General features: G+C 42.0%; 1 protein-coding gene across 1 annotated transcript; it reads left to right on the top strand.

Annotated features, from left to right (window-relative positions):
* The first annotated feature begins 397 nt into the window (after positions 1-397).
* glo1 (glyoxalase 1) lies at positions 398-23,554 on the top strand. The gene is made up of 6 exons (XM_060848308.1): positions 398-510; positions 3,822-3,904; positions 5,686-5,826; positions 11,759-11,826; positions 17,450-17,539; positions 18,995-23,554. The coding sequence occupies exons 1-6, from the start codon at positions 436-438 to the stop codon at positions 19,084-19,086; spliced, it is 549 nt and encodes a 182-aa protein (XP_060704291.1). The 5' UTR covers positions 398-435; the 3' UTR covers positions 19,087-23,554.
* Positions 23,555-24,330: the final 776 nt, after the last annotated feature.

Genomic DNA, 24,330 nt, shown 5'->3' with positions numbered 1-24,330 from the left:
TTCTGTATTAAAGTCTATGTGTGATGAAGGAGTAAGTGATTCTGTATTAAAGTCTATGTGTGATGAAGGGAGTAAGTGATTCTGTATTAAAGTCTATGTGTGATGGAGTAAGTGATTCTGTATTAAAGTCTATGTGTGATGAAGGGAGTAAGTGATTCTGTATTAAAGTCTATGTGTGATGGAGTAAGTGATTCTGTATTAAAGTCTATGTGTGTTGAAGGGGAATGGGACACTTCTTGATGTTCGGGCCAGGGGGATTCATGCCGCATGTGATTGGCTGAGACCTCCACCCAGACCCCACCTACATGGTCCTGTCGTATAAGACCACCCCCACAGTGACAGCAGTCTGTGTTGTGATTGGTTAGAGGAGCTAAGGGGGCGGGGTTCAGTGTACTGGTACAGTTACAGTTACCCTCAGGTGGAGGCTCAGTAGCAATGGCGCAGGAGTTGCGGGGACTCACTGATGAACAGGCCTGGAGCGCCTGTTCCCAGCCGGACCCTGAAACCAAGGTTCGTTGGGCTGTAAAGGGCAGGCGGAATCGGGGGTGAATGTCGGTCGTTTGTGAGTGAGATGGGCTTTGTCCGGACAGGCTGGCTGGCGCAAATGGTGCTGGTTTGAGGCTGAGCCGTGCGGTTGCGGTGCTATAGCTCCGGCCAAGTTTGGGATGTATTCCCGTGGTTTGAAAGTTCTGGTTAAACAAATACAAAAAATTGCTGGGGAAACTTTGCAGGTTTGGTAGCATTTATGGCGAGCAAGCGGCGTTATCTTTTCGGCTCAAGTGACCTTTGTTCAGAATGACTTCCTTGCTGGGGAAAGTCTAGTGTATGTGCTGATATTGGGGTAGGGAGGAGTGACTGGGAGTAAACTGTGGAGCCTAAAGAGAGAGAACAGTTGAAATGAATAGGTAAAGGTCTATATGGGGGATCAAGAGCTGCTAATAGGTACTGTTGGTAGTTAACAATGGGATGGTGTGGTATAGCCCATTTAATGATGAGGACTGGTGTGTGAAGACTCTGGTAAGGACATAGGATAAGGTGGTCAGTTCTTTGATTTTATTTTTAGTTTTGCTTGAATGTTGTGACTTAACCTTTCTAGGCAGACTGTCTATGTGATTGAGTCCTCAACTTGGCTGCCAACTGACATTAAAGTTCAGTGGCACGGAGGCAAACTGAAACTTAAGACACTGGAAGAGAAGGAAGCCTTTCAGCTTGGTCAGCTGTGCTGTTTAATTAGATCACGGTTGATCTGATGATCCTCAACTCCACTTTGCTGTTTTTTTTTTGCTCCTCTTCTTTTCTTTTCCCCCACCCCCACCCAATCATTGTTTACTTTGCTGATAACTTGCTTATCTTTGCCTTGAATATAATTAATAATCTAACCTCAACAACCCTCTGCTGTCTATGTCCACAGAATCACCAACCTCTGAAAGAGAAATCCTCTCTCTGTCTAATTGTGGATCCCTGTCCTGGACTACCCCACAAGGGGCAACCACTTCTCTTGTTCTACCCAATTAAGTTCCCTGTAAGGTTAGAGTTTAGAATGAGGCAAACTACATTGGGGATTAAAAACACACCCAGGATGTTCACTCCTGGAAGCTTCAGTCACCTGCCTGCTGTAAAGTGCATCTGTGGGCAAGATCAGGCTGGCTGTGCAGCTGTCACAATTAGAGTATGCTGACAGTGAATCTCTGGAATCGTGAGGTATACTCACTTAATGAGGGAAAGATGTATAAGAAAGGAACATTCTCTTAAATGTAAAGTTGCTTGTTCAAGTTTACAAATGACACTTGAGGCACAGTTAAGTGCATAACTAGGATCAGTAAATTTATGTAGATGTGATCTATGAATATTTTCTTGTTGGTAGCTTTAGGAATTGTGGTGAAACTAAATAGATCACTTTAAGAGCTAGGTTGAAATCAAGATGTGAGCAAATTTGGCCTCCTTGTCCTTCTCAGAAATTTCAGATTACTGCATCAATACCCATCTACAACAAAGTGCAAATTCACAAGAATTTAGTGTGCAATTGTACATTACCTTGGCAAAACCACACCTGGACTATAGTGCCCTTATCTGACTGACGGAGGATGTTTTCCCTGTGGAGAGAATGCAACAATGGTTAACAGATTCTGAATACTTGAAATGGCAGGACTGACGTATGAAGACAGTGAATCAGTTAGGGCTACATTCAGAGAAATCTTTAGGAGAAAAAGGTTGGTGAGGGGTAGGGATATCTCATAGAAACCTATAGAATTTTAACAGGACTAGATTGGAAACATCCTTCCTGTATTTACCCTATGACCAGGGAGTCAGGAGTGGGGTTGGGGTCTAAGGAGATGGTATCAGTTGTTTAGGACTGACAGGAGAAATGATTTGAGCAAGACTGGAGAGGCTGTGGAGTTCTCTGCAACAGGAAGTGATTGAGGCCAAGCCATCATTAAGGCTCAAGGGATTAAAGGGTTTGGGGAGATGGAAGGAACAGAATATGGAGTTGGATGGTCAGCCATGATCATATTGAATGATGGAGCAGCCTTAAAGGGCTGAATGGCCTACATCTGCTCACTATTTTTGTTGTGTAAGAATATGTGGACAGGTTACAGCAACAGGTTTTAGTCTCTCACATCAGTCGCAGATGTACAACACGGAAACAGACCCTTCGGACCAACCCGTCCATGCTGACGAGATGTCACAACCCAATCTAGTCCCACCTGCCAGTGCCTGGTTCATCCCTTGAAACCCTTCCTGTTCATATACCCATCCAGATGCTTTTTTAAATGTTGTAATTGTACCAGCCTCCACCACTTCGTCTGGCAGCTCGTTCCATACACGAACCATCCTCTGTGTGAAGAAGTTGCCCCTTAGGTCTCTTTTTATATCTTTCCCCTCTCACAGTAAACCTATTCCCTGACCCCAGGGAAAAGACTTTGCCTATTTACCCTATTCATGCCCCTCAGATTTTATAAATCTCTATAAGGTCACCCCTCTGCTTCTAATACTCCAGGGAAAACAGTCCCAACCTACTCAGCCTCTGCCTATTGCTCAAATCCTCCAACCCTGGCAACACCCTTAAATGTCTTCTGAACCCTTTCAGGTCTCAACATGCAGTCCTTGGGGTGTGGTGCCTTTTGGAAGTGAATTCTGGCATTTAGATAACAAATCTACTGATTTTTAATCAATGTAAGGGATTTGGAGCATAGATAACAGAGGACTTAAGGTAAAGAACAGCCATGTTGTCAGCAATCACTTGCTAACGAGTATGATTTTTGTCCTGAGGAAGATCTGTGCCATGGCTTGTGTGGGTCCTTTCATGGCAGTGGAGCTGCACCTGACCACACGTTGACAGAGGTTTCTGGAAGGTGGAATTAGTCTTTGACCTTGTGATAACTTGTGCTCCTCTCTCCAGTTCCTCTTCTGTATTTCCTCTTGCTAGTGGATATTCTTGAAGAATTGTCCTCCTAACAGAAGTCTCCTTTTTTTTCCCCCCTCTTTCTCTCTCCTACCCGTCGCGCCCCCCCCCCAAAACCCCAGTCAGTTTCCTCTGAGGGTCTCCTGCACGTTGCTGTTTGTATTTTGAGGGAAGCCTTCAAGGAGTCTTTGAATGATAAATGATGTGCAGAACAGCCATGACTCAATGATAGGATATGCTGGAAGGGACTTGAACACAGTTGCTCTGTGTTTTTTAAGTGGAGAGTCTTATTTTCTGCCTGAATGTCCACTTTCAAGCTAAGGGGAAAAATCAACAAATAACTTAGTTTTTTTTCCCTCAGTACTATACAATTAAACAAGTACAAATTTCCAGTGTTCTTACAACTCCTGTCTTTCAGGATTTTATAATGCAACAGACCATGTTGAGAGTGAAAGATCCGAAAAAGTCTCTGGATTTTTACACCAGGATCATTGGAATGACGTAAGAAACTGAGTAAATACAGTAAAGCAGTGAATGATTTGTAGCAATGGTAACAAAGTATGGAACAGTACACACATTTGAAAACAATGATGCAAATCAACTCTTGTTTAGTAAGCATCTGAAAGTTAGTTCACCTTTTGGGCTGCCAGCTTTCATAAATTGGGTTCTGTGTAGCTGGTTTAGATCTGAAGTACTGTATTCACTTCTTTTTCTCTTGAGGCTATTAACTGGACTGAATTACATATCCAGTTTTTTTTTATATATGGCGTTTGTTTGTTTTAGTTTTGTTAACTGAGATAACCCATCCCTGTCTCTGCAGTCCGAGGAAGATGATTGGGGTTGTTAGGGGTCAGTCATCTCTGCTTCAGGAAATCTCTGCAGGAGTTCCTAAAGGGTGTGTCCTCGGCATAGTCATCTTCAGCTGCTTCATCAATGATCTTCCCTCAATCATCAGGTCAAAAGTGATTGAATGATTTAGCATCATTCTCAACTCCTCCAAGACTGAAGCAGTCCATGTTCAAATACAGCAAGATCTGGACAGTATCTGGTGTTGAGCTGACAAGTAGCAAGTAATACACGTGCCACACAATTGCAAGGCAATGACCATCACCAATAGGAAACAATATAGCCACCACTCCTTGACATTTAATGGGGCTACTGTCAGTAAATCTCCCACTGTCTGCATCCTGAGTTTACCAATAACCAAAATTCCACTCGACTTGCCATATGAACCCAGTGGCTACAAGAGCAGGTCAGAGGCCTTTGAATACTGTGGAAATAACTGTCCTGACTCCCTGGATCCTGTCTGCCATCTATAAGGTGTGAGTCAGGAGTGTGATGTAATACTCCCCACTTGCCTGGATGAATACAGCTCCAACAACACTGAAGCTTGACACCATGCAGAACAAAGCATCCTGCTTGACTGGCACCTTCTAGATGGCAGACAGGATCCGGGGAGTCAGGACAGTTATTTGCCACGGTATTCAAAGGCCTCTGACCTACTCTTGTAGCCACTGGGTTCATATGGCAAGTCCAGTGGAATTTTGGTTAATGGTAAACTCAGAATACAGATAGTGGGAGATTTAGTAACAGTAGCCCCATTAAATGTCAAGGAGTGGTGGCTATATTGTTACGTGCACACTCTTCCACCACTGACGTTTAGCAGTAGCAATGTATGATCTACAAAATGCACTTCCAAGATTTTTCAGCAGCTCCTTTCAAACACACAACCACTTAGGACAATGGCAATAGATACGTGGTAATGCTGACACTTGCAAGATCTTGTCAAAGCCACTTACCATTCTGATTTGGAGATTATATCACTGTTCCTGGGTCAAAATCCAGGAATTCATTCCCTAAGGGCATTGTGAGTCAACCTGTTCTACCTCCTAGATTGTAGGTCAGCTCATCACCTTCTCTAGTGCAGTCAGGGATGGGCAATACGTGCTGGCCAGCCAGTGACACCCACCACCCAGTGAATTTAAAAACTTGTTTATTTGGCATATGTCATCCTCTAATTTGATAGCATTTTATTTTAAAAGCAATATGAAAGTCTTTGGAACTCTGACTTATCAGCAGCTGGGAAAAAGCACTTTCAAAATAAGGATGGCATAGGAAAATACAAATCAATGCAATTGTTTTGTTTGCTGTTCACTGTGTGAAACAATGGATTTTTACTGTGTGGCCTGTCGATAGAGTTTCCATCTCATGTTGTTCTGTTTCACCACTTAGCTTGATTTCCCTCCTTGCTTATTATCTGACAATTCTTCAACTTGTTACAGACTTCTGCAGAAATTCGACTTCCCTGCTATGAAATTTACACTTTACTTTTTGGGTTATGAAGACAAAAAGGAAATTCCAGCTGATAAGAATGAGCACACAGCCTGGACTTTCTCACGGAGAGCAACTATTGAGCTGACACAGTGAGTACAATACTTAGCTGAATTTTCATTTCCTGACTGATTGTCCTGTTCTTGTGTGCTGAAGATTACTGAGACTGACTTCTGATCATTAACAGCAGAATTATCATATGATGAGGGGTCAACATGTTCACAGTTTACACTGTAAACTAATTCACAGCCTTTGGTGCTGCATAAATGCAAGTGCACTCCTTTTTTTTTCCTTCAAATGGGTTTTCCATGAAGATGTTTAGAAGATTAATTTGTGTGTTCACACATTGCATGTTTGCATGTGACAAATGTAAAATCAACACAATGTGCTTTACTAGTAAGTTCTCATGTTGTTGTATAACTGACGGAACTGAGATCTGGGTCCAGGTGGACTTCATCTTCTGGCCTTTTAAAGGTTGCTAATCAATATAATAGACGCATTGGTTCTGAGTTTCAAAAAATGTTAGTTTCAGTCAAGGTTTCTTTTGGATGCAAAGTAGCCACAGGACCATAAGAAATAGGAACAGGGGTAGGCAGTTGGCCCTTTTTGAGACTGCTCTACCATTCAGTAGGATTAAAGCTGATCCAATGTTGCTCATATCCACTTTCCTGCCTTTTCTTATCCTTTTGATTCTCCTGCTAAACAAGAATCTTATCTACTCTTAAATATTCAGAAGGGCTCTACTCCCCATAGTTCTGTGGCAAGGTGTTCTAAAGATACTCCACATTCTAGAGATGAAATTCCTCCTTTTTGGTCTGTTCAGCAACTGTGTCCCTGGTCCTAGACTCTTCAGTGAAGGAAACATCCTCTCAACGTTAACCCTGTCAAGCCTCTTAAGCATTCTACATGTTTCAATGAGATCATTTCTCATTCTTTTAACTTCCAGTAAGTAGAATCCCAAACTGTTTAGCCTTTGTTCACTAGAAATTCCTCCATTTCAGGGATGATCTGAGTGAATCTGTCTGAACACCTTCTATTGAAGTGACAGTGTTGCTTAAATAAGGGGGTCAAAATATATCTGAACTCTAGATGTGGCCTCACCAACATGTGTACAGTTGTCATAAGACTTGTGGGGTCATTGGAATGTGAGGGTACTATGGCTGTAAGATATGTTTTGTTCTTTTTGTTTTAGAACAATAGCTGACGAGCTGTCAGCTCCAAGCTGATAAGTAAGCAGCTTTAGGCCTTCTTTCTTTTAGAAGTTAGAATAATAAAAGCATGAGTGAAGTCAGGCTCCCATTCTGTGGTTTTAGTTTAACTGTGGTTTTGAAGCTGGGTTTGGAAGCTGTTATTCTGCTACCAGTTAGGGCTAAATGCTGGAGTTCTCTCTGCTGCAAGAATTGAATGAGACAGTCAATTTTACTGAATTTGCCTTTGCCAAGAGTGTTTATGGGATGTTACTATATTCAAACAGTTGCTGTTTAGTAACTAAATCCAGCTTGTTAACTTCAAATTTTCTAGTACAGTTAAGTCATAGTGCTATACAGCACAGAAACATACACCCTTCAGTCCAACTCATCCATGCTGACCAGATCCTAAATTAATCTAGTCCCATTTGGCCCATATCCCTCAACACTTGCTATTCATGTCACCATCCAGATTTATTATTTAAAAAAATGTTCTAATTGTACCAGCCTCTACCACTTCCTCAGATTGCTCATTTCATTTGTGAATAAGTTGACCCTTGGGTTCCTTTTTTTTTTTAAAAAATCCAATTCTTTTGTACTTTTAACTATGGTAAGAATAAACTGATTTGCTTAATGCCAAGTGATGTTCCAGATGTGTAACCAATCCAATTACAACGCCTAACTTGCATTTAAATAAAAAAAGGTTAGGGTTTAGGCTTTCTCCTTGATATATTTGAAGGGGGTTTGATTTGGTTCAGAGCAGGAACAGTAGGCCATTTCTTCCTTCACGGTAAAAGTGAGAACTGCAGATGCCAGAGTTGAAAAATGTGGTGCTGGAAAAGCACAGCAGGTCAGGCAGCAGCCAAGGAGCAGGAGAGTCCTGTTCGGACAGAAGTCCTTCATCAGGACGAGCTTATGCCCAAAACGTTGACTCTCCTGCTCCTCTGATGCTACCTGATCTAGTGTGCTTTTCCAGTGGCAGATTAGTGCAACAGGTATGAAGGGTTAAATGTCAATGAGTTTGCGGGTGATCTGTGGTCTACCTCCATATACCTGCCTTTAGCTCATATTCCTTTTAATATCACTCTTGCTTAATAAAAATGAATCTCTGATTTTAAAATAAAACTGAAGCAGCATCCAGAACTTGCTGCTCCCCTAGCCAAGCTCTAAAGCACAGTTAAAACAGTAGTATCTACCCAACAATGTGGAATACTGCCCTGTTATGTCCTATATACAAAAAGCAGGAAAAATCCAATTAGTGTCCAGTCAGTCTTCTCTCCATCAGTAAAGTGATGGAAGGGGTAATCAACAGTGCTATCAAGCAGCACCTGCTCAGCAATAACCTTCTCAGTGATGTTCAGTTTGGGTTGTGCCAGCGTTACTCCGCTTCTGACCCCATTGCTGTCTTTGTTCAAACATTGACAAGAGTTGAATTCTAGAGGTGAGTGACAGCTCTTGTCATCAAGGAGCCCTGGCAAACCTGGAATCCATGGCATGGGAAGGGTCAAACACTGCTTTTTACAGTCAAAGCTAGGCACAAAGGAGGATGGTTGTGGTTGTAGGGGGTCACTCATCTCCACTCCAGGGCATCTCTGCAGAAGTCCCTCAGGGTAGTGTCCTAGGCCCAGCAATCTTCAGCTGCTTTATCAATGACCTTGTCTCTGTCATAAGGTCACAAGTGGGAACAATTTCAGATGATTGCAGTGTTCACTACCATTCGCAACTCCTCCGATATTGAAACAATCTGCTCAAATGCAACAAGATCTGGACAATAGCTTGGGCTGGCAAGTGGCAAGTAACACTAGCACCACACAAATGCCAGACACTGACCACCATCACTTGACATTCAACTGTATTAAGAACATAAGAGCCAGAAGTAGGCCATCTGGCCCTTTGAGCCTCTTCCACCACTCAATAAGATCATAGTTAATCTCTTTTTGTGGACTCAACCCACGCTCTCACCATATCCCTTAATTCCTTTATTCAAAGAATCTACCCTGACTTTCGAGTGTTTTACTGAAGTGGCATCAACTATTTCCCTGGGCAAGGAATTCCGTAGATTAACAACCCTCTGGGTGAAGAAGTTCCTAACTATGCTCCCTTTAATGTTGAGGTTATGTCCTCTTGTCCTAGCTTCACCTGCCAGTGGAAGCATCCTATCTACATTTAATCAGTTTCCTTTTAATTTTGTTTCCAGAAGATCCCACTTCATTCTTAATTGCAGTGAATATAATCCCAATCTACTCAGTCTCTCATCCATAAGCCAACCGCCTCAACTCTGGAATCAGCCTAATTAACCACCCCTGCGCCCCCTCCAGTTCCTGTACATTCTTAAGTAAAAAAAAACCATCATTGAATCTCTCACTGTTGACATCTTTTGAGGTTACCATTGATCAGAAACTCAACTGGACTCCCCACATAAACACAGTAGCTACAAGAGACAAGGTCAGAGACTAGGGATACTGTGGCGACTAACTCACCACCTGACACTCAAGTCAGTCCATTATCTACAAGGTACATGTCAGGAGTGTGATGGAATGCTCTTCACTTGCCTGAATGGGTGCAGTTCCAACAACACTCGAAGCTTGACACTATCCAGGACAAAGCAACCTGCTTGTTTGGCACCATATCTACAAACATTCAGTCCCTCCATCACCAGCACTTAGTAGCAGCAGTGGGTACTATCCACAAGATGCATTGCAGAAGTTCATCAAACTCCTTAGACAGCACCTTGTAAATGCAAGACCATTTCCGTATAGAAGGACAAGGGCCAGGTACTTGGGGAACACCACCAGCAAGTTCCCTTCCAAGCCACTCACCTCCCTGACTTGGAAACATACTCTTGTTCCTTCAGTCGTTGGGTCACAATCCTGGAATTCTCTCCCTTCTGGCATTGTGGGTCAACTAATAGCAAGTGGACTGCAGCAATTCAAGAAGGCAGCTCACCACCAAGTCCAAATAGGGATGGGCTATCAATGCTGGCTAGTCAGCAATGCACAAGTCCCACAAACGAATAAGAAAACAATCCACTGCTGTTTCCAGATTTGTTCTGGAATCCCCTACCAGTGAGAATAGTTTTATTTTTTTTTCTACCCTGTCACTTTGTGTAATATCATGAATACTTCAAGCAAACTTACATTTAACCTTCAATTCTAGAGAAAACCAGCCTAATTTATATAATGTCTTGATAACCACTGTCCTTTTTTGTAGAGCTCCGAGACCAACAGTGCTTCTGAAAGGCTGGTATTGAAGTAGCTTTTCTGATTACTTTCTGCACCTGTCTGTAACACTTTGAAGATCTATGCACTTGAACCCTCATTCCTGTTGAAGGGCTTATGCCTGAAACATTAATTCTCCTGCTCCTCCGATGCTGCCTGACTTGTGCTTCTCTAGCACCACACACTCAAGCCTGAACCCCTCCCAGGTTTCATTAGACAACTGGTGTATTTAATTTCATACCGTCTAGAAAGTACCCTAATCTGATCTTGTTTTGGTCCAAAATGGATAACCTCTTGCTTACATTGGACAAAACAATGGCAGAATTCATTCAGTTAATCTATCAATATCCCTCTGTAATTTTATGCATTGTGTACACTGTTTACAATGCTGTTATGCATTAAACAGCACGTGGACTTTGCTACTCTTATGTCCAATTCCTCTGAAATAAGACACCATTCATTAATCTTTCCGATTTACCTACTGCATCTGAGTTGTAGAGTATAGAAACAGGCCCATCAATCCACTGTTAATGCCAACCAAACACTCAAAACTACGTTCATCCCATTTCCCTGCACTTTGGTCCATAGCTTATGTCCTGGCATCTGAAGTGCTCATCTAGATGCTGATTAACTGTTGCAATGATGTGGAGGAACTGGGGTGGACAAAGTTTAAAAATCACACGACATCAAGTTACAGTATAACAGGATTATTTGGAAGTACAAGCTTTCGGAGCACTGCTCCTTCAACAGGTAGCTAGGTGATGAAGGAGCAGCGCTCTGAAAGCTAGTACTTCCAAATAATCCTGTTGGACTAAATCTGGTGTTGTGATTTTCAACTTTGTCCACCCCAGTGCAACACTAGTTCCTCCACATCACCACCACCGAAGTAGTTGTATTACATTTCCCGTCACTTCTACTACTCATTGCTTGTTCTTGCACAGTTACCTCTCCTAACTCTTCTTGTGCAGTCAGGTCTCTATATATTTATTCTAACAGTATCTTGAAATTTCAAAACTCCCAGTATTGGGGGAGAGCTATTGCCATTAAAAACCTCCGATTCTCTTCAGTGTCTGCATAGGGTTCTTAGGGTCTGAGTAAAAGTTGGGAATTCCGCTCTCAAATCCTAATTGAAATTCCCTCTCATTTCACATGCTGCTTAAAATCTACCCCTGACCAAGGTCTTGATCACCAACTTAATTTTTACGTTAAAACTTCTCCTATGCATTAGTATAATGTGCCTTCAACATAGAAAACAAGTTATTAATGAATGCAACTATGATATGGCTTTGCTACTTTCTCTGCCTTTTTTAAAACATAGGTTGAGGGGAGGAGTTCTAGAGAAGAGAATCCCAATGGTTGAACATTGTGTGCACCGACTTGAGGCGTAAGAGGAAAAGGAGTGGGTTCACAGGCTGGGACATGGTACTGGTAAAAGTTGCACAGCTGGTTATGGTTAGTCTGAGATTTAGAATCCCTATAGTGTGGAAACCAGCCCAACAAGTCCACACTGACCATCTGAAGAGTAACCCACCCAGACCATCGTGGTATTTGGTAGAGTGAAATACTGTATATTGGCAAAAAGAAATATTGTTATCTAAAAGCCTGTTTGTGTCTTACAGCAATTGGGGTACTGAGAGTGATGAACACCAGGCCTATCACAATGGGAACTCTGATCCTAGAGGTTTTGGTAAGTTTTTTTTAAATTTTTGTTTCATTCATTTTGAAGCCTTTGGGAGGAGACCCTTGGCAGAAGAATAATTTGTACTGAACAGATCAACAAGGTCCTACATTGGTGACATTTCTCAGTCGGGCCAACAACGTTTGAATCATTGGGATTACTTCAGGGTCAGAAAAGACCTGTTCAAAAGTTCTGCTCAGATTTGCTTTCCCAAAATGCAGCACCTCACATTTATCTGAATTAAACAACATCTGCCACTTCTCAGCCCACTGGCCCATCTGGTCAAGATCCTGTTGAAATGAGGTAACCTCCTTCACTGTCCACTACACCTCCAATTTTGGTGTCATTTGCAAACTTACTAACTGTACCCTTTATGCTCTTATCCAAATCATTTATGATTTAATTTGAATAAATGCAAGATATATCATTTGGTAAAACAATGGAAGGACTTGTACAATTAATGGTAGGGCCTTGGGTAATGTTGTAGAACAGAGACACCAGAGGTTCAGGTGGTTAAGACTTTTTTTTAAATGAGTCACATGTAGACCATTTGGTTAAAGAGGCATTTAGCATGCTTGTCTTCACTGCTCAGGCCACTGGGTATAGAAGTTGGGAAGTCATGTTGAGGTTGTATGGAATACTGGTGAGGCCACTTTGGAGTACTGTTCACAGTTCTGGTTGCTCTGCTATAGGAAGGATATTAAATTGGAGGGTTCAGAAAATAGTTTACCAGGATATTGCTGGGAATGGAAGACTTGTTGTAAAAGTAGGCTGGGATATTTTTCACTGGAGCATAGGTGGTTGAGAAGTGAGTGACCTTGCATTTTATAAAATCATGAGGGGCATAGATAAGGTGAAGAGCAAAGTCTTTTCCCAAGGGTGAGGGAGTTCAGAACAAGTGGGCATAATTTATAAAAGTCATAACCAAGATTTACAAAGTACATGAGGGGCTGCTTTTTTGCAGAATCGTTTGTATGTGGAATGAACTGCCAGAGGAAGAGATGGATACAGGTTACGACACTTTAAATGACATATGGTGAAGTACATGAGTAGCAAAGACTTGGAGAGATGTGGGCCAAATGCAAGCAAGTAGGACAAGTTTGGTTTGGGAACATAGTCAGCATGGACTGTTTGGACTGAGGAGTTGGTTTATAGGGCCATACAGCGTGGAAATAAAGAATGCTGGAGAAACTTGGTAGGGCTGGTAGCAACACCACTGTTTAGTTTGACAACTTATGGGTAAATACCTAATTCTATACCATCCATGAATTGTTCAGTGATTTAGGTTTTAGACCTATTGAGCCAGCTTGCACAGTGTCTCCAAAAGCTCCCTTCTACTTTTCTGCCAAACAACGACCACTTCCTGAAAGTATTTATTTCTTAAGTATTAGTTTTTTGGTTTTTGTTTTTCTTTCTCTTGTCGTCTTGTGTACACCGATTGCAGTTGAAGAGCTGGATGCAACACTAATATCTGCTAGGCACATGGCCTTTTGCTCTACTTTTCTGTTGTTGCTGCTTCCAGGTCCAGGGTTGGTAGGTCATGGGCACCAATGTTTCAAAATAAATTGATTGATTGCTTTTATAATTCTTGCAATATCCTTTTTCAATCATTTTTCAAAGGCATTACATTTCTTAAAGAAGTAACACATTTTCCTTACTGCAGTGTATCTGGGTCAAAGGTCGTGACAACTTCCTTCAGATAAATTATGAACAGTGGCTGTCCCTTTTTTTTTGTCTGGTCATCAGTGACCATTTAATCAAAAACAATTCACTCAGCAAGGAATTTGTAAGAATGTATCTATTGATTCCTGTGCTGGTTTCATTCTTGACAGAACACAAATCTACTTTGGTACAGACCAGAAAGTATGTATTTATTTTTTTTTAGAATTTTCCCTAACACTCAGGAAATGAACAGAAATATTTCCAAATGCTAATTTAGAAATTCATCTGAGTAGATGAACCACATGGAAAAGGAAGACCATAATGAAAGTCTGATCTCTGGCTAGCAAAATTGATTGACAATGCAAATGTGAAGACCCTGTTGGGTAGAGGAACATTGACCCACATTGCTGATTTGTGTTTAATATTCCCTGTTGGATGTACGCATGCAGATGCCTGCTGAAAATAGGATCAGGTGAGTCAGAGATGACCATGGTGAGTGCTAAGTTGTCTAGTCACGTTACTAATCATTTAAGGAAAACCCATGACCAGTTATGTAGTGTCAGTAGTGAAATCTCAATGCATCAAGGAGCAAGTGTCTTACTGGGGGGAATGATAGTAAATTGATTAAAAATAAGCAGCACTACATTTAGTAAAAAGTGATAAACCTTCAGCATTTTATGAACAGTTGATACACTCTCACATCAGTTAACATTAAGTAGTGGAGAAATATTAAGAGTATTTATGAAATGGTGAGTCTATTTGAGAACAAAGACTACAAGAAATACATAGTGTGAAGCAAGATTAGATTGAGTCTTCAAATGACAAGAATTTGAAAAGCTGACTAATTCAGTAGTTTGGAGCACATAATTTACTTGGATTTTCAGAAGCTCCACTTGAGGCTTTGAGATGACTGAAGTCTGTGGAAACTAGCTGGGCAGATAGAGAACAGGTTTCCTCATTGTAATGGCAGGTAAGTCAGCAGGTAGCTTTGGGTTTGTAATAAAGCTGCCAGTGTAACATGTAAGAACAATCTTTTTGTAATAGAGGTCTTCAGTGTGCTTTTCTGAAGTACAAATAATCCATGATACAGGATTAGCTGAATCTAAGCAAAATCTCTGGAGAAGAGGCAAGACAATAATCAAATTCAACAAAACCATATTGTTGGCTAACAATAATGACTCCAAGCACTTTCTGATTGAAGGGCTCCTGCCTGAATATTGCTTTTTTTCTTTCTGCTCTTTGGATGCTGCCTGACCTGTGCTTTTCCAGCACCACTCTAATCTTGATACTGATTTTTGAGCATCTGCAGTACTCGTTTTTGCCTAATATAGTGACTGCATAGAATGCTAAATAGAGATCAACATGGAATTAAAATGGTTTTCTTCATATTCCTATAATGGAACAAACTAGTGGTAAACTATCATGAGATATTGTATAAAACTGCTTTATCGAAGCTTTTTTCCTTGTTTTGGAGAACTATTTAGTTTCAGGTATGGCACCTCAGGTTGGAAAAATGATCTGGAGGGAATTCCAATTCTTGGGAGTTGTATTAAATAAGGATGATGGATCACCCAAACGTGGTTGGGACTTCTTTGAATTTGTATGATTGAGGGATGTTCTAACCAGTATTTACTATTTGAATCCTTTTATAATTGTAAAAGAGGGCAACTTATTTTCTGACCGGGAAATCCAATACAATGTGGCATACTTTTAAAGTGGCTGTCGGGCTCCTTTATCAGAAAATAAAGTGGCACTGCTTCACAAAGAATTGTTAAAAACCTGAAACACCACCTCACAATGGCAAATGATCTGAAATTGTAATGTTCATAACCAAGATACCTACCTTTTGTAGGTAAAGGTATCAAAAGAAACAGGTCAAAGCTGTTTGAAAGATGCTCAAGGGTAACCTTTAAACGTTTTTAGAAAATCAGTATAGGGTGAATAGACAAGGTCTTTTTTTTTCCCCAGGGTGGGGAGAGTCCAAAACTAGAGGGTGCAGGTTTCAAATGAGGGGAAATATTTAAATAGGACCTATGTGATGACTTTTTCATGGAGAGAACGGTGTTTGTATGGAATGAACTTCCAGAGGAAGTGATGGAGGCTAGTACAATTGCAACATTTAAGAGGCATCTGAATCCTATATGAATAGGATGGGTTAAAATGCTGGCAAATGGAGATAGATTTATTTGGGATATCTGGTTGCCATGGGTGAGTTGGATCAAAGGGTCTACTTCCATGCTGTCCAGTTGGTCTGAAGTATCAATACCAATTATTTATTCAAAGCAAAATTCAAGATACTGAATCTGAAAAACCATAATATTGGAGAAAGTCAGCAGATCTGGTAGGATTAGTGAAGTGAGAAGCAGGAGACGGAGTCCAATAGGACCTTTCAGAACTGAAAGATGCAGGAAAACTTTAAATACACTTTTCAGACTGCAGAGGATCAAAGATGAACAGATAGCATAAAGGCCTTCGCAAATGTAAATTGCAGCAGGTGTAGACCATTCAGCCCCAAGTCTGTTCCACCATTCAAATGACATCATGGTTGATCTAAGGCCTAATTTCATGCCTTTGTCCCATGTTTAAGACTGCATGACTATGCTATGCACAGCATGGAAACAGACCATTCAGTCCAACTCATCCATACCAAATAGATATCCCAACTTAATCTGCCAGTGTTTGGCCCATATTCCCCCCAAACCCCTCCTATTCATATACCATTCCAGATGCCTTTTAATTGTTGCAGTTGTACTAGCCTCCACCACTTCCTTGGGCAACTTATTCCGCATATGCACCACCCTGCGTATAATTAAAAAAAAGTTGCCCCTTAGGCCTCCTCTTTCCCCGCTCACCCTAAACCTATGCCCTCTAGCTCTGGACTCCCTGACCCCTGGAAGAACAGACCTTGGGTATTTACCCTATCCATGCCCCTCTATTTTATAAACCTCTAAGGTCACCCCATAGCCAACACTTCATGGAGAACAGCCCCAACCTATTCAACCTTTCTCTACAGTTCAAATCCTCCAACCCTGGCAACATTCTTGCAAATCTTTTCTGAATCCTTTCAAGTTTCACAACATCTTTCCGATAGGAAGGAGATCAGAATTGCATGCAATATTCCAACGGTGGCCTAAACCATGTCCTGTACAGCCATAACATGACGTCCCAACTCCTGTACTCTGACCAATAAAGGAAAGCATACCAAACGCCTTCACTATCCTATCTACCTGCGACTCCACTTTCAAGGAGCTATGAACCTGCATTCCAAGGTCTCTGTTCATTAACACACCCTAGGCCTAATTCTTGGCATCCCGCTTTTAGGAATAGACTGAAGGCTTTGGCGAGGTGCAGAAGACATTCCAGAAATGATTTTGACACTGAGGGACCAGTTAAATGGTGACTTGGTTTAAAAACTGGGGTTGTTCTTTTGGGAGAAGAGACTGGTTGAGAGATTTGATTTAGAAGTGTTTAAAATCATATCCCTAGACAGAGCAACTGTTTCCCGTTTATAGAAACAGGATATGAAGGCAGTAGTTGAAGAACCCAAGGAAGATCTTTTTGTTGCACTGCAGATTCTAAACACTGGCAGAATGTGGTACAAGCAGGTTTAGAAATACATATTAAAATTCAGATAAGCATCTGAAGATAATTTGCAAGGTTACATGGAATGAGTCTCTCTTGGAGAGTGTTGGCTCATGAGATCAAATGGTCACTTGCTCTGTTGCAGCTATCCATTATTCTATGAATATTGTACATGTTTAATGTCACTTCACAGCTGAGCTCCTCCAAATGTATTCAAGTTGCGATGAGCCTGATACTTGGATGTAGCTAACACTGGTTTTTTAATTGAAATATGTGCGAGGTGCTGCACATGAACTTGAGAACTCTGCTATTCGTAAGGAAATGTATCCTCAAATAATCCAGTTGATCAGTGCCGATGTTACCTGGATTAATGCTTGCTTGCTTGCAGGTCATCTGGGTATTGCTGTCCCTGATGTTTATGCTGCATGCAAACGTTTTGAGGAGCTTGGAGTAAAATTTGTGAAGAAGCCAGATGATGGTGAGTAATTAACCCAGATGCTAGTTTTGAGCAATCCAGTGAGTCTTCACCTGGGACATATCCCTCTGTAAATTTCTCTGACCATCGCTTGATTTCCTTTGCTTTCATAGAATGCTTTTGAGAGGGTTTTTTTTGAGCTGCACATTCTGGAACCAACCAGAAGTTCATTAGAATTGGTAAATGCCATGACCAGATTGGTGGGTTTTTTTTAAAAAAAAACAAATAAGGAAAGAAATGTGACTGATGGAATTTTTACAAACCATTTCAAATGGAGAAGACTGCATTGAAGGCTACTGTTTCAAGGTGGGGAGACAGTGCCGCAGTGATATTGTCACTAGACTAGTGATCCCAACAACCTCCGGATAATGTTCTGAGGACATCGGTTCAAATCCTACCATGGCAGAATCAATTAAAAGAAAACTGGAATTTAAAAGAAAGCTAGTGTATTGGCGTGTTTTAAAAACTCACCTGATGCATGGATGTCTTTTTTTTTAGGGAAGGAAATGTGCCTTCCTTATGTGGTCTAGTCCAAATGTTACTCCAGATCCAGAGCAACATAGTGATTCTTCACTGCTATTACGACAGAGGGTAGACTCCCTCCTCCCTACCTTTTATCTTGGCCTGCTTGGCTACTCTCTCTCATTCCTGATGAAGGGCTTATGCTCGAAACATCGAATTCTCTATTCCTGAGATGCTGCCTGGCCTGCTGTGCTTTGACCAGCAACACATTTGCAGCTGTGATCTCCAGCATCTGCAGACCTCATTTTTTACTCTTCTTACTTTAAAACCAGCGACACAAGATTTATCCTGTTCAGTAGTGATGTGTAAACACTGGAGTGGCCAAGGACTAGTTAAAGTAAAAATTAACAACTTTTATTTCTTAAAGTATAACAGAATAATTAACTAACAGTTTACCATTCTTTACTCAACCTACCTGTTACCTTCCATTCTATAAAAATCTGATAAAACTCCCAAACTCCCAGTTAAGATTTACGAAACCACACTTATCTCAACCAGGCAGTTTTTGTTCTTCGAATTGGATCTTCATGTATCATTTCTTTTTTAGGAATTTCTTAGTCACAGGTTACTGATCAAAAAGATGTTTTTGAGAGCTTTACTTTTTCTGGCAGTCTGTTTTACATGTTTACAATTCTCTCAACTGTTGAGTTTTCTCCAGTCTTCTACCCCCCAAAGCATGAGATTGTCATTTAGCTTTTAAGATTGTTAATATACTAAGTTCAAGTTTGGTATTTTTCGGGTATAATTTCAACTGATTGGCTGGCTGAATTCAAATTTGAGTTTGGTCTTCAGGCAGCAAGCTAATAGTCATTTGAGTGTTGCCTTTGAGAACACTTTGTACTGTGTCTGGTAGCGCTGCTGCTTTTAACTCTTAAGTACACCTACATCTTTGTAAAGGTATACACTAACGCTTCATTTCTTTTGTTTTTTTTTCAGGTAAAATGAAGGGACTTGCTTTTATTCAGGACCCAGATGGCTACTGGATAGAAATTCTCAGCCCAAATCAAATGCTCACCATAGTTCCGTAGCTGAGGTGTAAGCAGTTACTCCTGTTTCTCACACTTTAAATATACAGACCACTCATGGTACAACTCTCAAGTTTGAGCAAACAAAAGATTCCTTTTAGTACCTGCAGTCCAACATTAAAGTATCGTTTGCCCTCTAAATATTTAATTAGATTTACACTTAGTGACGTTTGAATAGTTAATAAACATTGTATAGACTGGGAATTTTCTTTTGGTTATTTCTGGCAGTCACTGTTTACCTCATGTACAAGAAATGACACATTAACTAATCCTCCAAAGGATTGCAGCTGGAATATTCCATGTGTTAAGTCTAAGAACTGACCATCTATGAAATGCTTCCTAGATTGTTGCATCTAACTTGCATCCTCCCACTTGCATCCTTGGGGAAAGAAAAAGTACACGCTGAAATTTTTATTGCAGAACCAAGTATTTTGATGGCTTGTTTTGAGACTGTAAACCCACATGTCCAGTTTCTTAAAGATATTTAACAGCTGTTACTGTTAAACCCCCAAAAAGGGATGGGGTGTAAATCAACTCTAGAACAGAATGTTACCGTGCAGTACAGGCTCTTTGGCCTTCGATGGTTCTGCAGGTTGGTGCAACAATCTGAAGCTCATCTCACCCACACTATATTCCATTCTCATCATATGCCTATCCAATGACCATTTAAATGCCCTCCAATTTGGTGAGTCTACTACTGTTGCAGACAGTGTATTCCACACCCCCCCCCCCCCCCCCCCCCCACTTGAGTAAGGAAACTACCTCCGACATCTGTCCGATATGTATCACCCCTCAATTCAAAGTTATGTCCCTTCATTTAAGTCATTGCCATCCAAGGAAAAAGCCCTCACTGTTCACCCTATCTTACCCACTGATTATCTTTATATGTCTCAATTAAGTCGCCTCTCAACCTTTTTTCTCTAATGCAAACAGCCTCAAGTCCCTCAGCCTTTCCTCGTAAGACCTTTCCTCCATACCAGGCAACATTCTACTAAATCTCCTCTGCACCCTTTCCAAAGCTTCCACATCCTTCCTATAATGTAGTGAGACCAGAACTGTACACAATAGGCCAAGTGTGGCTGTACCAGAGTTTTGGACAGCTGCAGCATGATTTCATGGTTCTGAAACTCAATCCCTCTACCAATAAAAGCTATAACACAGTATGTCTTCTTGACAACCTGATCAACCTGAGTGGCAACTTTCAGGGATTTATGTACATGGACACAGATCTCTCTGCTCATCTACACTACCAAGAGTCTTTATTAGCCCAGTTCTGTATTCCTGTTACTCCTTCCAAAGTAAATCACCTCCCTCTTTTCCAGATTACACTACACTCCATTTGCCACCCCTCAGCCCAGATCTGCAGCTTATCTATGTCTCTAACCTACAACATCCTTCGTCATTATCCACAACTCAACTGACCTTTGTGGATGACACTTACTTACTAACCCATGTTTCTATGCCCTCATCCAGGTCATTTATAAAAATGACAGTGGACTGAAAACAGATCCTTGCAGTAATCCACAAATAACTGCACTTCAGGATGAATGTCTCCAGTCAGCTACCGCCTTCCGTTGTCTTTCATTTGGCCAATTTCTGATCCAAACAACTAAATTCCATGCCACTATTTATTGTGCAATAGCCTATCAAGGGGGTGGGTCTGTCTGTCCCCTCCACCCAGATAACATGTACCTCTCAGGCACCCTCATGTAGCCATCACATCTCATCCTAACATGAGCCACAGCCTTCCTCTTCACAACAGTTTCAACATTCTTAGTAAACCTTCGTTCCCTTGTTTGACCACTTCCTCCCTGCCTGACAGGTACGTACTTCTCCAAGGACACATAGCTATTCCTTAAATACACTCCACATTTCAACTGCCCATCCGATGCATTCTAGATCTTGCCTAACTACATTATCACTGTCTTTTCCCCCAGCTAAACTCTTGTCCTGTGGTATATCCATCACTAAACAAATGAATTGTGATCACCTACCTCCATATCTAACACCTGGCCATGTCATTACCCAGTACCAAATCTAATGTCATCTCAGCCCTTGTTGGCTTGCCTACATACTGTGTCAGGAAACACTCCTACACACTGGACAAAAACTGACTCCTCTAAAGTACTCTAACTATAGTATTGCCACTCAATATTGGGGAAGCTAAAGACCCCCATCATGACTACCCTGTTACTCTTGCTCCTTTCGAGGATCATCTTTGCTCTCCAATCCTCCGCATCTCTGGAACTATTTGGAGTCCTAGAGAAAACTCCCAACAGAGTGACTTTTCCTTTCCTGTTGCTAGTCTCAGCCCATACTACCTCAGTAGATTAGTCATCAGATATCCTTTCTGCAACAGTAATACTATTCTTGACTAATAGTGCCGCACCACCCCCTATTCTACCATTTTTATTTTGTTCTTACTGAAACATCTAAATCTTGGAAATTCCAATAACTGTTCCTGTCCCTCTACCTGGACCCATCTCTGACACCTCCCTCCCCTTCCTGGACCCCTCCATCTCTATTAATGACGACCAACTTGACACTGATTTTATTTTTACAAACCCACCGACTCCCACAGCTACCTGGATTACACCTCTTCCCACCCTACCTCTTGTAAAAATGCCATCCCATATTCCCAATTCCTCCACCTCCACTCCCAGGAGGTCCAGTTCCACCACAGAACACACCAGATGGCCTCCTTCTTTAGAGACCGCAATTTTCCCTTCCCACGTGGTTAAAGATACCCTCCAACACATCTCGTCCACATCCCATACCTCCACCCTCAGACCCCACCCCTCCAACCGTAACAAGGACAGAACGCCCCTGGTGCTCACCTCCCACCCTACCAACCTACGCATAAACCAAATCATCCGCCGACATTTCCGCCACCTCTTTAAAAAGACCCCACCACTAGGGATATATTTCCCTCCCCACCCCTTTGTCTTCCGCAAAGACCGTTCCCTCCGTGACTACCTGGTCAGGTCCACGCCCCCCTACAACCCACCCTTCCATCCTGGCACTTTCCCCTGCCACTGCAGGAACTGTAAAACCTGTGCCCACACCTCCTCCCTCACCTCTATCCAGGGCCCAAAGGAGCCTTCCACATCCATCAAAGTTTTACCTGCACATCCACTAATATCATTTATTGTATCCGTCGCTCCCGATGCAGTCTCCTCTACGTTGGGGAGACTGGGCGCCTCCTAGCAGAGTGCTTTAGGGAATATCTCCGAGACACCCGCACCAATCAACCACACCGCCCCGTGGCCCAACATTTCAACTCTCCCTCCCACTCAGCTGAGGACATGGAGGTCCTAGGCCTCCTTCACCGCCACTCCCTCACCAGCAGACGTCTGGAGGAAGAACGCCTCATCTTCCGCCTTGGAACACTTCAACCCCAGGGCATCCGTGTGGACTTCAACAGTTTCCTCATTTCCCCTTCCCCACCTCACCCTAGTTCCAAACTTCCAGCTCAGCACTGTCCGGACTGGTCCTACCTGCCACCTATCCATCCATCCACCCACCCTCTCCTCCCTGACCTATCACCTTCATCCCCTCCCCCACTCACCCATTGTACTCTATGCTACTTTCTCCCCACCCCCCCACCCTCCTCTAGCTTATCTCTGCACGCTTCAGGCTCTCTGCCTTTATTCCTGATGACGGGCTTTTGCCCGAAACATCGATGATGCTGCCTGAACTGCTGTGCTCTTCCAGCACCACTAATCCAGAATCTGGTTTCCAGCATCTGCAGTCATTGTTTTTTACCTCCTCTACCCATGTCTCTGAAATGGACAGAACATTGAAATCCCAGGTACTAACCCATGCACCTACTTTATTATGAATGTTCCTGGCATTGAAGTAGACACACTTCTTACTTGCCAGTGCCTTTGTACAGGCTTGACATCTTAGTTCTGCTTCCACTACTCTCAACCTCCCATATACTCTAAGTATAGTTGAAGTTTCTAATCCCCTGCTGAATGAGTTGAAACTAACCATGATGTGAATTAGCAAATTTCACCCCTACCCCAAACCCCTGGATATTAGGTGGTTCTGTTTGTCAAGGTCCCAACTACCCGAGAGAGCCACTACTGACTAAAATGATAAAGGTGTCTTGCACTGAAGGTAGCTCCCCCATTCAACTACAAAAATAAGTTAAAGTTGGGAAGTCTAATCCCTAATACACTTGCTCCGTTATAGGTTATCATCTATGACTGTCCAGTTATCTTATTAACCATTTCTAGACTCTCTGCTTATAAAATGCTGCTGACATTGTTGGTATTTACCTTTTTTTGTTATAAACTGAATTTTGTGTTGAACAGCTTGATGGAAAGTTGGCTTTGCTGCTTGAGCAGTCACATGTGCAAGGTCACAGATGAACTGACATTGAACCTTAATTCCTAATAATTGGCATCATGGCTAAGTTCCTTAATGTAGAACCATGACTGTAATAAATGACTTTTCTTTTGAAATACTTTTGAGGATAGGGATTGTCTTTTTTTTCTCTTTCCTGTTAAACAGTGCATTGAGGCTTCTCTGCTTGAAGTCCCATGGAGCTATTATAGTGTGGATATTTTTAGATTAGATTACTTAGTGTGGGAAAAGGACCTTCGGCCCAACAAGTCCACACCGACCTGCCGAAGCACACCCACTCAGACCCATTCCCCTACACTTACCCCTGCACCTACACTATGGGCAATTTAGCGTGGCCAATTCACCTAACCTGCACATTTTTGGACAGTGGGAGGAAACCGGAGCACCCGAAGGAAACCCACGCAGACACTGGGAGAATGTGCACACTCCACACACTCAGTTGCCTGAGGTGGGAATTGAACCCAGGTCTCTGGTGCTGTGAGGCAGCAGTGCTAGCCACTGTGCCACCCATGCCCACAATATGTGGACTGAACTACCAGCTCAGAACTAATGTTGAGGGATATAAAAATGGAGTAAGTTTTTTTTATGACCAGTGAGAATGAGAAACAGGACTGAGCACTAGACTGCTGGAAAATGAAGCTGGGAAGTTATGGGGAGCTAAGAAATGGTGGAGGAAGTGAATAAATATTGACTCTAATTTTCATGCTGAAAGACCTCTAACATGAAAAAATGTGTTGCTGGAAAAGCGCAGCAGGGCAGGCAGCATCCAAGGAGCAGGAGAATAAACGTTTCGGGCATTAGCCCTTCTGCAGGACACCAAACTGAAGTGTGTGCATTGGCTATCACCTAAGGAGAAGGTGCTGGGGATTCTGAAAG

This window comes from Hemiscyllium ocellatum, chromosome 3 (assembly GCF_020745735.1).
Source record: "Hemiscyllium ocellatum isolate sHemOce1 chromosome 3, sHemOce1.pat.X.cur, whole genome shotgun sequence".
NCBI lineage: Eukaryota > Metazoa > Chordata > Chondrichthyes > Orectolobiformes > Hemiscylliidae > Hemiscyllium > Hemiscyllium ocellatum.
This window is presented reverse-complemented; position numbering and strand designations above follow the sequence as displayed.

Bases quoted from the DNA above. Each gene is read 5' to 3' on its own strand.
- glo1 (XM_060848308.1), top strand. From the start codon at position 436: ATGGCGCAGGAGTTGCGGGGACTCACTGATGAACAGGCCTGGAGCGCC. The intron at 5,827-11,758 runs GTGAGTACAATA...TGTGTCTTACAG, and splicing joins GCAACTATTGAGCTGACACA to CAATTGGGGTACTGAGAGTG. The intron at 11,827-17,449 runs GTAAGTTTTTTT...GCTTGCTTGCAG, and splicing joins CTCTGATCCTAGAGGTTTTG to GTCATCTGGGTATTGCTGTC.